Genomic DNA, 16,353 nt, shown 5'->3' with positions numbered 1-16,353 from the left:
AGTACTCTGTAGCTTATAACAGGGTGAGGAGAGATCATACAACACCTACAAAGGATTCAAGGACTCTGTAGCTTATAACAGGGTGAGGAGAGATCATACGACTCCTACAAAGGATTCAAAGACTCTGTAGCTTATAACAGGATGAGGAGAAATCATACGACACCTACAAAGGATTCAAGTACTCTGTAGCTTATAACAGGGTGAGGAGAAATCATACGACACCTACAAAGGATTCAGAGACTCTGTAGCTTATAACAGGATGAGGAGAGATCATACAACACCTACAAAGGATTCAAGTTCTCTGTAGCTTATAACAGGATGAGGAGAGATCATACAACAGCTACAAAGAATTCAAGGACTCTGTAGCTTATAACAGGGTGAGGAGAGATCATACGACACCTACAAAGCATTCAAGTACTCTGTAGCTTATAACTTAACAGGGTGAGGAGAAATTTAAATTCTGCTATAATATTGGTATATTACTAAAAAAAAGAAAAGAAAAGAAGATTTTCAAAGATTTTTCCCATACATTTCATCGTAATCTTTGATTCTCTATAGTGCCCCCACCCTACCCTGACGTGATTCGAACAATTTAGAATCTACTCTACCCCCAAGAAGCTTCCAAATATGTTTCAGCTTTTCTGGCCAAGTGGTTCTTGAGAAGATTTTCAAAGATTTTTCCTATAAATTTCAATGTAAAACTTTGAATCTCTATAGTGGCCCCACCCATCCCCCAGGGTGTCATGATTTGAACAATTCAAAATCTACTCTACCCCCAAGAAGCTTCCACATAAATTTCAGCTTTTATGACCCAGTGGTTCTTGAGAAGAAGATTTTTTGATTAGCCCACCCTAATTTTGTCTTTTCTTGATTATTTCCCCTTGAAGGAGGCTTGGCCCTTCATAGAAAAAGTTTTAACTCCCCTTCACCCAAGAATGCTTTGTACAAACTTTGGTTAAAATTGGTCCAGTGTTTCTTGAGAAGAAGTTGAAAATGTGAAAAGTTTACAGACAGCTAGGTGGACAGATAACAGACACCAGGTGATCAGAAAAGCTCACAGCGAAAGTCCATATGCCAAATGAGGAATGATGAATGACAAATCCTATACTGGATCCCTGATAATGTTCTGACTATTCTTACCTTTCCTGCGTAATGATGAATGACAAATCCTATACTAGATCCCTGATAATGTTCTAACCATTCTTACCTTTCCTGCGTAATGATGAATGACAAATCCTATACTGGATCCCTGATAATGTTCTGACCATTCTTACCTTTCCTGCGTAATGATGAATGACAAATCCTATACTAGATCCCTGATAATGTTCTGACTATTCTTACCTTTCCTGCGTAATGATGAATGACAAATCCTATACTGGATCCCTGATAATGTTCTGACCATTCTTACCTTTCCTGCGTAATGATGAATGACAAATCCTATACTAGATCCCTGATAATGTTCTAACCATTCTTACCTTTCCTGCGTAATGATGAATGACAAATCCTATACTAGATCCCTGATAATGTTCTGACCATTCTTACCTTTCCTGCGTAATGATGAATGACAAATCCTATACTAGATCCCTGATAATGTTCTGACCATTCTTACCTTTCCTGCGTAATGATGAATGACAAATCCTATACTAGATCCCTGATAATGTTCTAACCATTCTTACCTTTCCTGCGTAATGATGAATGACAAATCCTATACTAGATCCCTGATAATGTTCTGACCATTCTTACCTTTCCTGCGTAATGATGAATGACAAATCCTATACTAGATCCCTGATAATGTTCTAACCATTCTTACCTTTCCTGCGTAATGATGAATGACAAATCCTATACTGGATCCCTGATAATGTTCTGACCATTCTTACCTTTCCTGCGTAATGATGAATGACAAATCCTATACTGGATCCCTGATAATGCTCATGGCTTCCTACTCCACCAGCTAATTTCTGCAATTTAGAAAATTTACCATTATATTTTTTTCCAAACACACATGTATAAACCTGCATTTGTTTCACATAAATTACATACCGGTATATATACTCATATATACTCTACAGTAAATCTTTGTTATACATAAGAATGCATATTTATCTTCCTTGAAGCTAATATACTGCTACATGATGTTTATTTGAATTTTCAGAACATCAAACAGCAAATTCTATCATACTGTAATTTACAGGTGCTCATATCTCAATAAATTACAATGATCACACATGCAATTTCTCAGTATCTCGAAAATACTATACCTCTCTTCATTAAAGAAAATTTACTTAAATTGATAAATTATCAGCATTACCTTTCCATTAATTACATGCCAATTTATTTTCTGGTTATTTACCTTCTGTATGCCTTATCAAAATTATGTACTTGTTTTAATGTCAATAAAACATTATCTGTCTATTCTTTATCCATATTATTTCTTTTTTAATTTTCTGTCAATTGTCATTCCATATCTGTGTACAGTAAAACACGCTTATAGCAAACACAATTATAATGAACTGACACTTACATTAAAGTAATTTTAATTCTCCTTGTCTCTAAATATATTGTGATCTTAATGGATATAACGAATTATGTTTATTACGAAGCAAAATCATCCATCCCTGGCACTTCGTTGTACGTGTATTTTACTGTAATAGTGTCTGATCTGTAATTGTCTGTAAATTATCTTTCCCCTATTAGTACCTGTAATAGTGTCTGATCTGTAATTATCTGTAAATTATCTTTCCCCTATTATTACCTGTAAGAGTGTCTGATCTGTAATTATTTGTAAATTATCTATCCCTTATTAGTACCTGTAATAGTGTCTGATCTGCCCCTTCTGATACGGCATGCATGGTTGCACAGACATCATCCATAATACACATAATTCCTGGTGGAGATTTAGTCTCGATTAAATCACACACAATTTTATTGTTGAAGTATTCTATTGGTGTCCATTTGATTCCTTCTTGTACATACTCTTCCTGTTAATTAACAAATTAGTCAATCAGAACTTAACCACGTTTCAGTCAAAAGAAAAATTTGAATACTAATACACAGATTTCCTCAAATACTACTTCCTCATGACTGTATGTTTCAACCAATTACGAACAGTTACAAATATTCTGGCCTTGCATGTACCTATATGTACATGTATTTCCCTTCCACAATAATATATATTCTTTAGCACATACCTGTTCAGCTTTTAATGTCAGTTCTATAAATATCTGCTGTAGTTTTTCGTTCACATAGTTTATGCAGAACTGTTCAAACCCATTCTTTTGAAAGATTTCAAATCCATAGATATCTAAAATTCCAATATTGATCTCTTCATAATCCTTCCTCATGGCTTTGTTTACAGCCTACAACAGTAAACTGATATGTAAGAACAGTTTACAGCTTACAACAATACACTGATATGTAAGACCTGTTTACAGCTTACAACAGTATAATGATATGTAAAAATAGTTTACAGCTTACAATACACTGATATGTAAGAACAGTTTACAGCCTACAACAGTACAATGATATGTAAAACAGTTTACAGCCTACAATACACTGATATGTAAAACAGTTTACAGCTTACAACAGTACACTGATATGTAAAAACAGTTTACAGCCTACAATACACTGATATGTAAAACAGTTTACAGCTTACAACAGTACACTGATATGTAAGAACAGTTTACAGCTTACAACAATACACTGATATGTAAGAACAGTTTACAGCTTACAACAGTACACTGATATGTAAGAACAGTTTACAGCCTACAACAGTACACTGATATGTAAAAACAGTTTACAGCCTACAATACACTGATATGTAAAAACAGTTTACAGCTTACAACAATACACTGATATGTAAGAACAGTTTACAGCCTACAATACACTGATATGTAAAACAGTTTACAGCTTACAACAGTACACTGATATGTTAGAACAGTTTACAGCTTACAACAGTACACTATGTAAAAACAATGCACTTTCTAGAAAATGATATAAATACTAAGGAATGAATGCTGGGTAAATCTTTACTTTCTTTAAATATAATACCTTTCAAAGCATGTATGGTTATGGACATGTATATATTATATATTGTATATACTCAGGGCTCAAAATAATTGATGACCTGCTGGTCTGGGGCCAGTGAGTATAAACAAAATATCACTATTATTATTATGGTTTTGGGCCAGTCTTTTTAAAATCTACTGGCCCAGTGGGACAGTGAAAGTACTGAGCTGACCAGTAAAAATTTAAGGCAATAGCCCGAGTGACCAGTGAAAAAGATAATTATTTCTAGCCCTGATACTGTAAATCATTTAACTTTTCAAAGACTTAAATAATACTAGGAAATGGAGCATACCCCAATATAATAAGCTTTACATTTAAAATTTTGTAGGGATTGCAGAATTTCCAATCAGTTAACCGAATCATGTTCCGACGAATCTAACTGGTCAATTGTATCAAGATACAAATATTAAGATTTTATTTTCTCATGTAAGGACTAAATAACTAAGAAAGACATCAGTTATATTTCGTTTTTCTTTAACCGCCTGAAAAACTAACATATTATTTTATTTCAATTTTAAAAGCATTTATAACATGCCTTAAATATCACAGACATAAATAAATTCTCAGATCAGGTGTCATAAGTTCATTTTGCAATATCACCATTGTCATCTTTTTAATAAAATCTAATTTGATTAACAAATGCAGAGGGAAACTGAAAGCAGTTACTTGTACACAATTAATCTGCTGTACTCAATTTCATTATTTTTCACTCATTATTAAAGAAACTAGAAATCTGACCAGTCAGCAAGGGCCCAGCCGAGGGTTAGAAACATAAGGGTGCAGATTAGGGGATGAGAATTTTACTTGATTCCAAAAAATTTGAATATATATAAAGAATAAGCAACAGCAACTGCTAAATATCCAACAACCTGTAAATAGTATCCTTGTATTTAAATAAGGCAGTAAAAAACATCATATCTATAATAACTCAATTAAATGTATATTTAAATTTAAATGAATGAAGCATGTGTTTTCTAAAATGCCAGCCTTCAGTGAATGCAAATATCACCCAGGCTTGACCTTTACTTCAAAACAAATATCAGTTGCAGACAAAGGTGTTAATTAATCTTAAAGTGACAGAAAGATAACCCTCTAAAATATTCTGCAAACCAGCAAGATAATCAATCCCAGGGGATTAATTATACTGCTCTCTCAACCTTTTCTTCTAAGTTTACAATAAGAACTTTTTCAGCAATGATCGAATGAGGTTATTATCTGAATACCTGTTAAAATAAATAGTATTCTTGAATTTACATAAGGCAGAAAAAAAGAAAAAAAAAAGAAAAAGAAAATAATAATAAAAACGATATCTTTATCTATATCTTGTTTTTAGAATTCAATAAAATCATAACTCATTTTGTATTTTAACAAAATAAAGTATGAAAATTATTTACATCCACATTTCAGAGATGGTAAACAGCTTTCAGAATTGACCTTAACTTCAAAACAAACTTCATTTGCAGACAGAGGTGTTAATTAATCTCAATGTGGCAGATAACGATAAATGCTTTGAATTTTCTTCAAGAGGAAAGTTAATTAATCCCAAGAGACTCATTGCAGCCTTTCATAGTTTACAATAGGAACATTCTCAGCAGTTATCTCTCTTTGCCCATATACTCTTATATAAAGTTAAGGAATCTACCCCACCACCCCAGCTCCAAACCGAATGACATAGAGAACCAAACTTAGCATCAAAATATGTCTTACTGCCTATTCAACCAACATACCAAATTTGAACTTAATTTGTCAACCCTAAAAAAAAATATAAGAAAAAAAACAGAAAATTTGTGGACGGAAGAATGACAGACGGACAGACAGACAGACAGAGTGATTACTATAGGGCACCCGCAAATCCTTGCGGGGCCCTAATGAAGGATGCACTGTTTAAACAATAATTAACAATTCATACACTGACCAACTATATTTACAAGCCCCCCCCCCCCTTCCCAGATCTCATTCCAGGGAACCTTAACTATCTCAAAATCAGATTAATTAGATATGCCAAAACACTAACTTATTAATTATGTCTTTTTTCTTTTTAAATTGAATGGGATGTAAAATTTTCCTGAAAGTCTGGTCAAATATACACATATTTTATTTTTTCAGTCTAACCAATTCAGGATTTTGTAACCAATTACCATCGTTCCAACCAAGTACCATATATACTTGCCTATAAGTCGGTCAGCCTATAAATCAGTTGTATTTTTTGAGCTTAAATTAGAGGGATTGACCTGCTAAAATACCAATCTTTTTATAACTCCCGTATAAGTTGGATAAAGAGGTTTGGACCAAAGTTCAACTCCCAAAAAAACCGACTTACAGGTGAGTATATACAGTAATCAGTTAACTGGTTACTAACACCATCCCTAAAATTCTGAGATATCAACAAACCTACATAATTATACAAATAAAACAACTGATGCAAAATATTTTCAATATGACATGCAAATACATGTACAATAATTATGTTTTTTTCCGAAAGAAAGCAATGAATAATGAAGTATACCTTCTCCACATTTGTCAATATCATGGCAACAATCGATATGGTGCCTCATAATTAGGGCTGTGTCAATATATTGATTAATCAATACGTATCGAATATTCAGGAATGTATCGTATCGAAAAATAACTTCCAATACGTATCGGGCAGGCAGTTTTTCTTATAATTCTGTGAAAAAGTTGGGAATTTCAGTCACCAAAGGTTATTTTTAACTGTTTTGAATTAAAAATGATCAATAGTGAAATAAACATTAAGGAGGTAGCACATCTTAAATAACTATTGCAAAATACATAGACAACTATATTTTAACATTAGTTTTACTAAAGGAATAACTGTCTAATTTTTTGGATTCATGATGTGATCAATTGAGTGGCTTGCGTGATAATTTGCACAAACGTTGAAGGCGTTTATGCATAAAATTATCACGCAAGCCAATCGATTGATCATCGTCATGAATCCAAAAAATCTGACAGTTATTCCTTATATTTACATGCTCCTGATTCTGCAAATTCCCATGCCAATAGCCCTGCTTCTGTCTCTATTTGTCATGCCCCGCACGTGATTTTTTTTAACCGCGCCTATCGATGAACCAGTAGATTTATGTAGAAATAAAGTATTTTTACAATTTGTAATTTTATCTCGGACAAAGACATTGGAAATGTAAATATAATCATTAAAAGTTTGAATTTGAAGTGTACTTTGTAAAGACAGTGAGACATGAACTTTCAATTTGGTAATAAAACACCCAGTTTTTATCAAGTGTATGGATACAAGACTTTTTTGATAGACTCGTTAAAGAATCCAATATATCGCATATTGCTTTATATAATATCGTATCGTATCAAAAATTTTGCTCAATACACAGCCCTACTCATAATGTGTAAGTATGAATACTTACATTGACAAGGTAGTCAAATATTCTTGAGTATAAGGCTTTTGATAGGGCGTCTCGTGTGAATTCAGCCTGCTCTACATTATGAGTGACCTCAATCCTCTCAGACTTTCCACCCCATTTACTGTCCATGGTGTGACTGGTCAGCTTCTGGCGGAGAAATTCCTGGTCAACAGTTAACAAGTAAGAGGGGTACTGTAAAACTAGAAATAGAATACCTTGTGTGAGGGGTAGTGTAAAACTAGAAAGAATGACCAAACGAGAATGGCATTAGAAAAACCTGGCATAAGAAAGCCTTCTGTTTACAAATTGTCAAAATGCTAACACTTTCTGTGTAAAGATTTAAATGAATTAACATAATTAATGCATTAATTAAATTAAAAAGTTTTAAAAAACATTCTAACAAGCTGAACTGAAAGACTGTTAAAATTAGAGTTTCACCCTGCATTATTTACAAATAATTAACATCTGATAGGTTTTTCTCAGTGAGGCATTTTTGAAATTTCAGTGAACATCATTTCACATAAAAAGCTAATATGTTTATTTTCTTTCTATGTTAAACAACACGTACAATCATCGTTCTGTACTTTGGCGTAGTTTCCATCTTCTATAAAGTTAACATTTCCCAGATGAAGGATAGCTGCTATGAGACTCAGAATGTCCTCCTTGTTTTCTTCTGGAATGCCTACCACAGTCATAGCATGCTGTCAAAACAAAGATGTAATAATGATACTGATATACGGTAAAACCCTACCACAGTCATAGCATGCTGTCAAAACAAAGATGTAATACATGTAATGATACTGATATACGGTAAAACCCTACCACAGTCATAGCATGCTGTCAAAACAAAGATGTAATAATGATATTGATATATGGTAAAACCCTACCACAGTCATAGCATGCTGTCAATACAAAGATGTAATAATGATACTGATATATGGTAAAACCCTACCACAGTCATAGCATGCTGTCAAAACAAAGATCAAATAATGATACTGATATATGGTAAAACCCTACCACAGTCATAGCATGCTGTCAAAACAAAGATGTAATAATGATACTGATATATGGTAAAACCCTACCACAGTCATAGCATGCTGTCAAAACAAAGATCAAATAATGATATTGATATATGGTAAAACCCTACCACAGTCATAACATGCTGTCAATACAAAGATGTAAAAATGATACTGATATATGGTAAAACCCTAAGGAGAGTTTTGATGAACCTTTTTACACCTACATCCTTGCCTTACTACAATTGCACATTTTTCCTTCATCTACCCTTTCCATTTTATACAAATCTCATCAGAAAATATATGAATGATTTTCAGAAATTTCAATAAATACAGTCAAACCTCTTTATCTTGAACTCAATGGGACCAAGAAAGAACTTCAAGATACCCAATGATTTGATATATTGAGGGTAAAATACTTTATAAAAATAAGCGTTTTGGATTTCAAACTACTTTGACATATCCATGGTATTCTAGATATTAGTGTTCACGATACCGAAGTTCAACTGTATTTGAAACATGCCAGACAATGTCTCATGAATGATTTACATAAAAAGCAATTTTTTTCCCTCAAAGATGACTAAACCTTAGATGTACTAGACAATTACTTTCCACAGGGGCCTTACCATTGTATCTTTGAATTCCTGAACATCATCTGTTCCATCAACTTTATAAGCTCCACTCTGATTCAGGTACATATAATAATCTGGATTAGTGAGACCTAGTGACTCTGTAACAAATTACAATGGTACAATGTATATAATTGCATGAACTTTTGCAGCAACAAGAAGATATATCAAAGAATCTGAAAATGCAGTAAAATAGTAAATAGCTATACTGATGCTTTGAATACATTTTGACAAAATTATGGATGACAATACTGTTATGCACAGCCACCAGTAAATGTACTAATCAAGATCAACCAGACTGTAGACCCATAGAATTAACAAAACATACATTCATAATGAAAGAAGAGCATCATTATTCTCATATACATGTCTGCATATCTACCTTTAATTTTATTGTCAGCACCAAAACACATCTGGTAAAAAATATGGAAATTTCTTTCATTCTGGTTTTGCATCACAACACGAGACTGAAAATCACAAAAAAAAAAACCATATTAAATAACATGTGAAAATCAAAGTCTACAAATTAAATCAGTTTTAGTATTCAGAGAAAAATGAGTTCATATATTTATTTTTTTATCATTATTAATTTTTATTTTTATTTCTGACACTGTACAAATGCATTACTACCACCTTTAGAAAGCAATATTGCTTATAACATTGATAAAAAAACATTCATTTTAAAGTCATAGGATGAATATATATGTCAGTACAAATATGTTTTACATTTAGCCTTTACCTTTTCTAGAAGGAAGTTTGATATTTTTCCCCCATCTGGTTCACCACCCCGACTGAACTGTATCTCCACATATTTACCCTAAAACACAATAAAAAAACTGCATCTCCACATATTTACTGTAGAACACATTAAGGAGGGATTCTTCTCACATTTATAGTATTTAAAAATTAATGAAATTTTCACAGATTCAAGAAGACAATATCATTAAGTGATGGTATCAATAACATAAAATTTAACCATTTTATTTCAGGAGTGATCGGGTCAAGGTCATTAGCTTTTTCCTTAACCTTAAAAATAAAATACCAGTATATCTGCTGCCAATCATGTAATGCCTACATCTAGTTTAAAAGAACAACCTTTTTTCTTTCTGCATAAAAGATGTCACCTTATATGATCTGCAAGATGATACTACCAAATCAAGATAAATAACTAAAGTAGATATTGTGTAATCCCAATTTCCTCTATTTTTCTTAAAGTTTTAGGGAATATCAGGAATTTTTATATGCTTCGTATATTTAATTTTTTCAAATTTTCGTATGTGGTGAAGTAGTCATATAAAGGTACAAAAGTTAGAAAGACAAAAGGTTTTGACGGTTTAGTAAGAGAGAAAAAACACATTTTAATTATTTTTTGGCTCAAATCTGTTCTCAGTTACCTAGTCAGAAACCAGACAAGAATCCTTCCTTGAGAAAAACATTACTGACAAAAGAATAAGCTTCAACACTTTTATACTTACAAATCGACTAGAATTATTATTACGGACTGTCTTAGCATTTCCAAAGGCTTCTAACAATGGATTTGACTCCAGTATAACATCTTTGACTCTCTGTAATGTGAAGATGACTTAAACATTTAAAGAAATTAAACAATTTTATTTAAACATACTTGTAATACAATTCTACCTAAGTCTGATTCATGATAATTATGTATTAAAATTATATATATATATAAAAAAAATCATTTTTTACTGGTTTTTGTTTTTTGTTTTTTTGTTTTAAATATCATTAAATGTGCATAACACACACTGAATCTCTTTTCAATCTACATTACATATTAATTTAAGTATTTTTTTCATGTGCATTATGAATGGCTTATCTTCTCTTTATTATACTATTGTTGACCCATATTTCTTAAAAGATACCTGAACTTTAGGACCACCACCAGAGACTTTGGCAATGAAACCCATAATAAATTTGGCCGCCACTGTTTTTCCAGCGCCACTTTCACCACTGAAAAGAAATAAATGTACATGTACCTACAGATTATTCAAATCATTATATTATCAGCTAAAAGCGTAAGATGTGGTATCTTTTTTGTCAATGGGCAGCTTTGTTCAGATACTCATATAAATAAACCATAATCTGTTTCAGGAAAATAATGAAAAATATTTTACTACTGTTCATGTTGCTAGAACTACAATATAAATTTCACCAAGATTTAATATGATTAATGTGAGGTTTTGTTGTGACCTTTAGTTAGCTTTTGTTCTTGTATTTATAGCTTTTGTTTTATCTGATGTGTACTTGTGTTCAGCTTTTGTTTTATCTGATGTGTACTGGTAGTCAGCTTTTATTTTATCTAGTGTGTACTCATATTTATCTTTTATCTGATGAAAACATTGTTTTCTTTGTGTGTCTTTTTGCCTCAATATGTAACACTGTCTATATATGATCAATCAAGATATTTAGTAACAGATTTATGCAGTGTAGTAATCTATGTTACAGAACTACATGTAGATATGATTCAAAGTAGTTTGTTTTAACAGCTATTTGTTACTTATCCTTAGACACTCCAGAAAAGCTTACTAAAACCATTATTTGTTATTGGAATAATTATATTCAGAATTTTTCAAGAATAATCCATAATATCATCTTTTTATTCCTCATCTTGATTACTGGTGGTAGAATATCTTGTAAAATGAATATATTTTGTAACGACCAGATATTAGTTATTATATCTACTATAGCTAATATGTTATGTAATGTATGAGTGTGAGGTAGGGCTGTCACGAGTACCCGAAATAACCGAGAACAGCGGTCCAAGTTGTTTGGTTCGGTTCCGGTTCCATTTTTCCGGATTACGGTTCGGGTCTGGTTTATATATTAAAGTCTGTTCAATACAAAAAATGCCGTCGAAATCAAAGGAATGATGACGATAACAGTGATAAATAAACATCACAACTGAAATCTACTTCATTCCATGACAAAACACTTGTCACGGAAGTATTAGATAATTATCAAAACGAGCAGGAATGGTCAGGTTGTGGCTAATAGTAGGCCAAGTCACCGATGTCTAGACGTTCGCATGGTTAAGACTTGTTTTCAATGTAAATTTAATGTAACAAATAAAGATTTTTCAAGTTAAATTCATGAAATTAAGGTTTAAAATAGATGTAAATAAATGACCCAAAAAAACCCGAAACTGAACCGAAAATTTACAGAACCGACCCCATCCGAAATATTTTGGAACCGTGACAGCCCTAGTGTGAGGGTATTTATTTTTACCTGATAATGACACACTGGTTTTCCATGTCTATCATCATGTTTCTATACATGTTGTCTGCCAAGGCATAAACATGAGGAGGATTCTCATACTGAGCCTTTAAAAAAATATATCCATGAATTAAAGTGAAAGCAAGAAAGTCCAAGAACATCATAAAAACTTATAACTCACAAAATAAATCTTTTGTTTTTATTTGTTTCCATTATTGCCTATTTCATTCTTTGTAATATTTCCACACATTTGTTTGTTTTTTTTTCAATTATAAATTATCAATAAATTATTATTAAGTGCAATATAGTCATTGCACCAGCTAATCAGCAAGAACTGTCGCACTAGAGCTGGAGTCCTTGATCAAGATTCCATGACCTATATCTCATTTTTTCCCTCATACACTGAAAACAGCTTATTGAGAATTTTATGATTGTATATTGACCTATAGGATTGTATCAGAGACCCTTCTAGGTTTCGAACATGAATCTGTAATGTAATACTGCAGCAACTTACAGCTCCTTGATACATTTCCACCTCTCTATCTGTGAAGATGCTCAGCTGTTTGAATGGGTTGACCGAGACCAGCACAGGCCCAATATAGGTCTGCAGTGTTAAGGTTAGCAACATTAAAATCATTATTACTAATACAGGGTTCTCCATCATTTCAAATTTAACTGTGGCGCAAGACTTTCGCGAAGTGCTAATATTCGTGTTCATTTCGCGACCGAATTCGCGAAGGAACCACAAAATAAATTGAAAAACACACAACCCCCCTGAATCAATAGTTTAATATACAAATGATATTTATTATTTGGCAAATTGATTATTAATTTTAATAATAGAAGAAATGAAATGATATCGATTTAACATAGTGTAAAACAAAAATTAGGATGTTCCCAAAATATATGCATACTGTGAAAAAGACCCCCTCCCCCCTCCCAAACACATACATACTTATAAATAAACAAATATTAGCTTTAAAATCTGAAAATAAAAGTACCAGTTACAACAAGTTTTAAGCATTAAACCCTCTTTAAAAAAAATTACAAAAGGTAAATGATGTAGTGTTCATTAGAGGACGGAGGAAATTCTGGTAAGTCATACAATCATGCTAACATCTATATGAATTTGCAATTTTCGGTCTGAAGACTGAAATATCTTAAAATTTGTGAATAAAAAATACTTAAGCAGTTTAGAGTCATGAAATAATATTTTGGTGGATCTATCCTTAATTTTTCAACATTGAAAAAATACATGATTACGATATACGTACGATCTTTGACACGCAGTGCCAATGCAATTTTGGAGAAGTGGTTATCTGTAGAACTATTAAAACATGAATTAATTAATATTAAAAATTTCATTTGCAATTAACGTGAAATGTGTGGAAAAAATGGCTTGTCTCTTTTCATTTAAGTATCCAGAGAGGTCTAGAATATAATTGCCTGTGCAAGCCAAACAATGGGCCCTAATTAGAGTAAATTAACGGTTTAGCATTAGAAACTGAAAAAAGGTACATAATTTGGAGGTTCATTTGGTTTACAAATTTATATATTTATCTCACTGATGACGACGATCTTACTGTGGCGCTAATATTTTAACTGTGGCAGAACTATGGCGCTGATTTTTTAACTGTGGCGCTAAGGAATTTAACTGTGGCGGGTCCGCCACGTTAAACGGCTCAAGGAGAACCCTGCTAATACATGGGATGATATATCTAACTTTGGCGCAGTACCTTTTTATTTCTCAGTTGAGTGAAGATAAAGTGTCCTACTGTTTTCACAACTAAAATTCAAGATTTTCTCCAGTAAGTCATGTCTTGTATATTTTTCAAATTTAAAAAAAACAAAAAGGCATCACTGAAGATTTGATTTAAAAATCATCAAAGTTAATTATTAAAAGGATACGAAGATAGTATCCTCCATGAGTCTCTTTTTGAGGTTCTCGACGATTGCGGACTCCGAAATTTTTTGGAGGAGAACCATATCATCCACCCCGCTGGTCTTGACATTGTGGCTCTGCCAGTGGTAAGGCTAGAAAAAAAAACTGCAGATTAAAACATCAACCCCTTTTCTAAAGAGAATACCCCCCCCCCCTTTCCAAACATCTCGATAGTAATACAGCAAATTCAACTTTAAATTACAGACACTGGCAGTATTTCTTGAGTAATAAATAGAGTAATTGGCTTTGGTGTCTTTTTTAGAATCTGTAGAAAAGAAACAACTAAAAAATTTCCTTTAAGTAGGTGACCATTGGATGTCCCGGAAATGTTTCGAGAAAAGATCAAAGTGAAGAAAGTGAAATATTACCAAGAATTGTAAAATCTTACCATCTTAAACTAGTAAACCTAAACAATCCAGCCAAACTGTTCTCTTCATGTATTCATATTCGTGTCAGAAAATCGTAAACTTTACATTGGGTAACATTGTTAAATTTAATGAAACATTGTTGACAGATAAAAGGAAGGAGCACCTGTATTGGGTGCGCGCGCATTTAATGGAAATTATAAATGTAGGTGTTCTGGCGGGGATTTTAAATCCGGTTTAGATACTGCCGGTGACCAAGATAGCCCAGTTGGTAGAGCACATGACTAGAGATTAAGGGGGTCCGGGTTCGAATCTGGTCTGTCGCATTTTTCTCCTTTCCTGTTACATCTGGTGCCCGTGCCATGCCCTGGTCCAAGTGACAGGTGAGAAACCTGCCAGGGAAGGATCTGGGTTTGTGTCTTCGGGGGCGAAGACCTTTAACAGAAGAAGGGAGGATTGTGGTGGTCAGACGATCGCCGGTATCCAGATAACCCAGTTGGTACAACGATAGCTCAGTTGGTAGAGCACATCTGACTGAAGATTCAAGGGGCCTTAGTGTTTGCATAACTAAACAAGATGTAACGTGCTCAATTTTCTTCTAAAAGAAAAATTATATTTTGTAATGTTGTGTATTTTTTGCCCCAATATATCAAATACTTTACTATAGAAGACAAAGATAATTCACAGTTGTGCCCCTCAATAAGTACTAGAAAAAAATCTAATTTCTTTAGATTTTATGTGTCAACGTATGTTCTATGTGCCATTTCCTGAATAAACAAGCAAACAAAAAACAAAGTTAATTTATGGTGTTTCTACTCAAAAAATGTCTAACGACCTTCCTTTTTTTTAATTGTTTGTCAAACCATTTTAGTAGGTTGCCCCCTCCCACCCTTCACTGAAACTTCCTCCTATGCATGCTATGGGCCCGATTTTGCTAAAATATCTATATGGCATGTTATCATAAAGAAATTTAATTGCTGAATAATTAATTTGTATGTTGACATAATCTATAGAAAATTAACTTGAATAAAAGTGATAGAAATTACTACGTCAACTACTACATGTACTATGAGTCACACCCAGACTTGCTTGACTAACTTTTTTTCCCTTTAACAAGCATTTTTTTTTTCAGTTTTATAAAATGCTAAATTAAAAATAGAACATCAAGATAAAGTATTATAGTTAAATCTAGACGATTTCCCGTGCATGATCAATTCATCGACTTTACAAAAAGCCAGGATCCGCTTCCTCATAAAATTAAAATGAATCATAAAATTATGACATAAATGTAGCTACATGGAATTATATAGTTGTTTCTAATGGTTTCAAAATAGTGTATTCTATATTATGAAAAGAAAACGAGAGAAAAAATTCAATGTAAACTTAAAATCGAACAGTTTTATCCGTTATTAATAATAAAAAAAAGATGAATGGTTGGGCAGACGATACATGTCCAACACTCCTCATGAATGCATTAAACCGGTCTAATTTTATCGTTTTTTCCTTCCGAAATACCTAGCTTACTGTGAATCAGGTACCGGTAATTAAAATTCGCACAAAAACTCCTAAGTATAAATGCCCACTTTCATTCTAGTATTCCTTCTTTTTTGCGCAAATTATATGCCCACCACTTTCGCATTAATGTCCTTTTCCGGTCACACCATCAACGTTGTTTGCCAAAGTTGCAAGGTGTTCGTTGCTTTAATTGCC

At 32.8% G+C, this 16,353-nt stretch overlaps 1 protein-coding gene across 2 annotated transcripts in view; it reads right to left on the bottom strand.

Moving 5' to 3' along the window:
• Window positions 1-16,353, bottom strand: part of LOC133181718 (unconventional myosin-Ie-like) — a 34,784-nt gene that overhangs the window by 15,386 nt on the left and 3,045 nt on the right. For both annotated transcript variants that reach the window (XM_061316281.1, XM_061316282.1), the window contains exons 2-14: window positions 14,245-14,370; window positions 12,851-12,940; window positions 12,349-12,443; window positions 10,986-11,073; window positions 10,581-10,670; window positions 9,845-9,922; window positions 9,488-9,572; window positions 9,103-9,206; window positions 8,029-8,161; window positions 7,464-7,660; window positions 3,189-3,356; window positions 2,808-2,978; window positions 1,878-1,958 (exon numbers count right to left, since the gene is read on the bottom strand). In XM_061316281.1, the coding sequence (XP_061172265.1) occupies window positions 1,878-1,958; window positions 2,808-2,978; window positions 3,189-3,356; window positions 7,464-7,660; window positions 8,029-8,161; window positions 9,103-9,206; window positions 9,488-9,572; window positions 9,845-9,922; window positions 10,581-10,670; window positions 10,986-11,073; window positions 12,349-12,443; window positions 12,851-12,940; window positions 14,245-14,370 (1,506 nt within the window). The remainder of the gene's footprint in view (window positions 1-1,877; window positions 1,959-2,807; window positions 2,979-3,188; window positions 3,357-7,463; window positions 7,661-8,028; window positions 8,162-9,102; window positions 9,207-9,487; window positions 9,573-9,844; window positions 9,923-10,580; window positions 10,671-10,985; window positions 11,074-12,348; window positions 12,444-12,850; window positions 12,941-14,244; window positions 14,371-16,353) is intronic.

Source organism: Saccostrea echinata, unplaced genomic scaffold (genome assembly GCF_033153115.1).
Source record: "Saccostrea echinata isolate AGI-Se365-2 ecotype Australia unplaced genomic scaffold, CSIRO_AGI_Sech_v1 ptg000009l, whole genome shotgun sequence".
Classification (NCBI taxonomy): domain Eukaryota; kingdom Metazoa; phylum Mollusca; class Bivalvia; order Ostreida; family Ostreidae; genus Saccostrea; species Saccostrea echinata.
The sequence above is the reverse complement of the archived record's forward strand: the minus strand, read 5'-3'. Positions and strand labels throughout refer to the sequence as shown.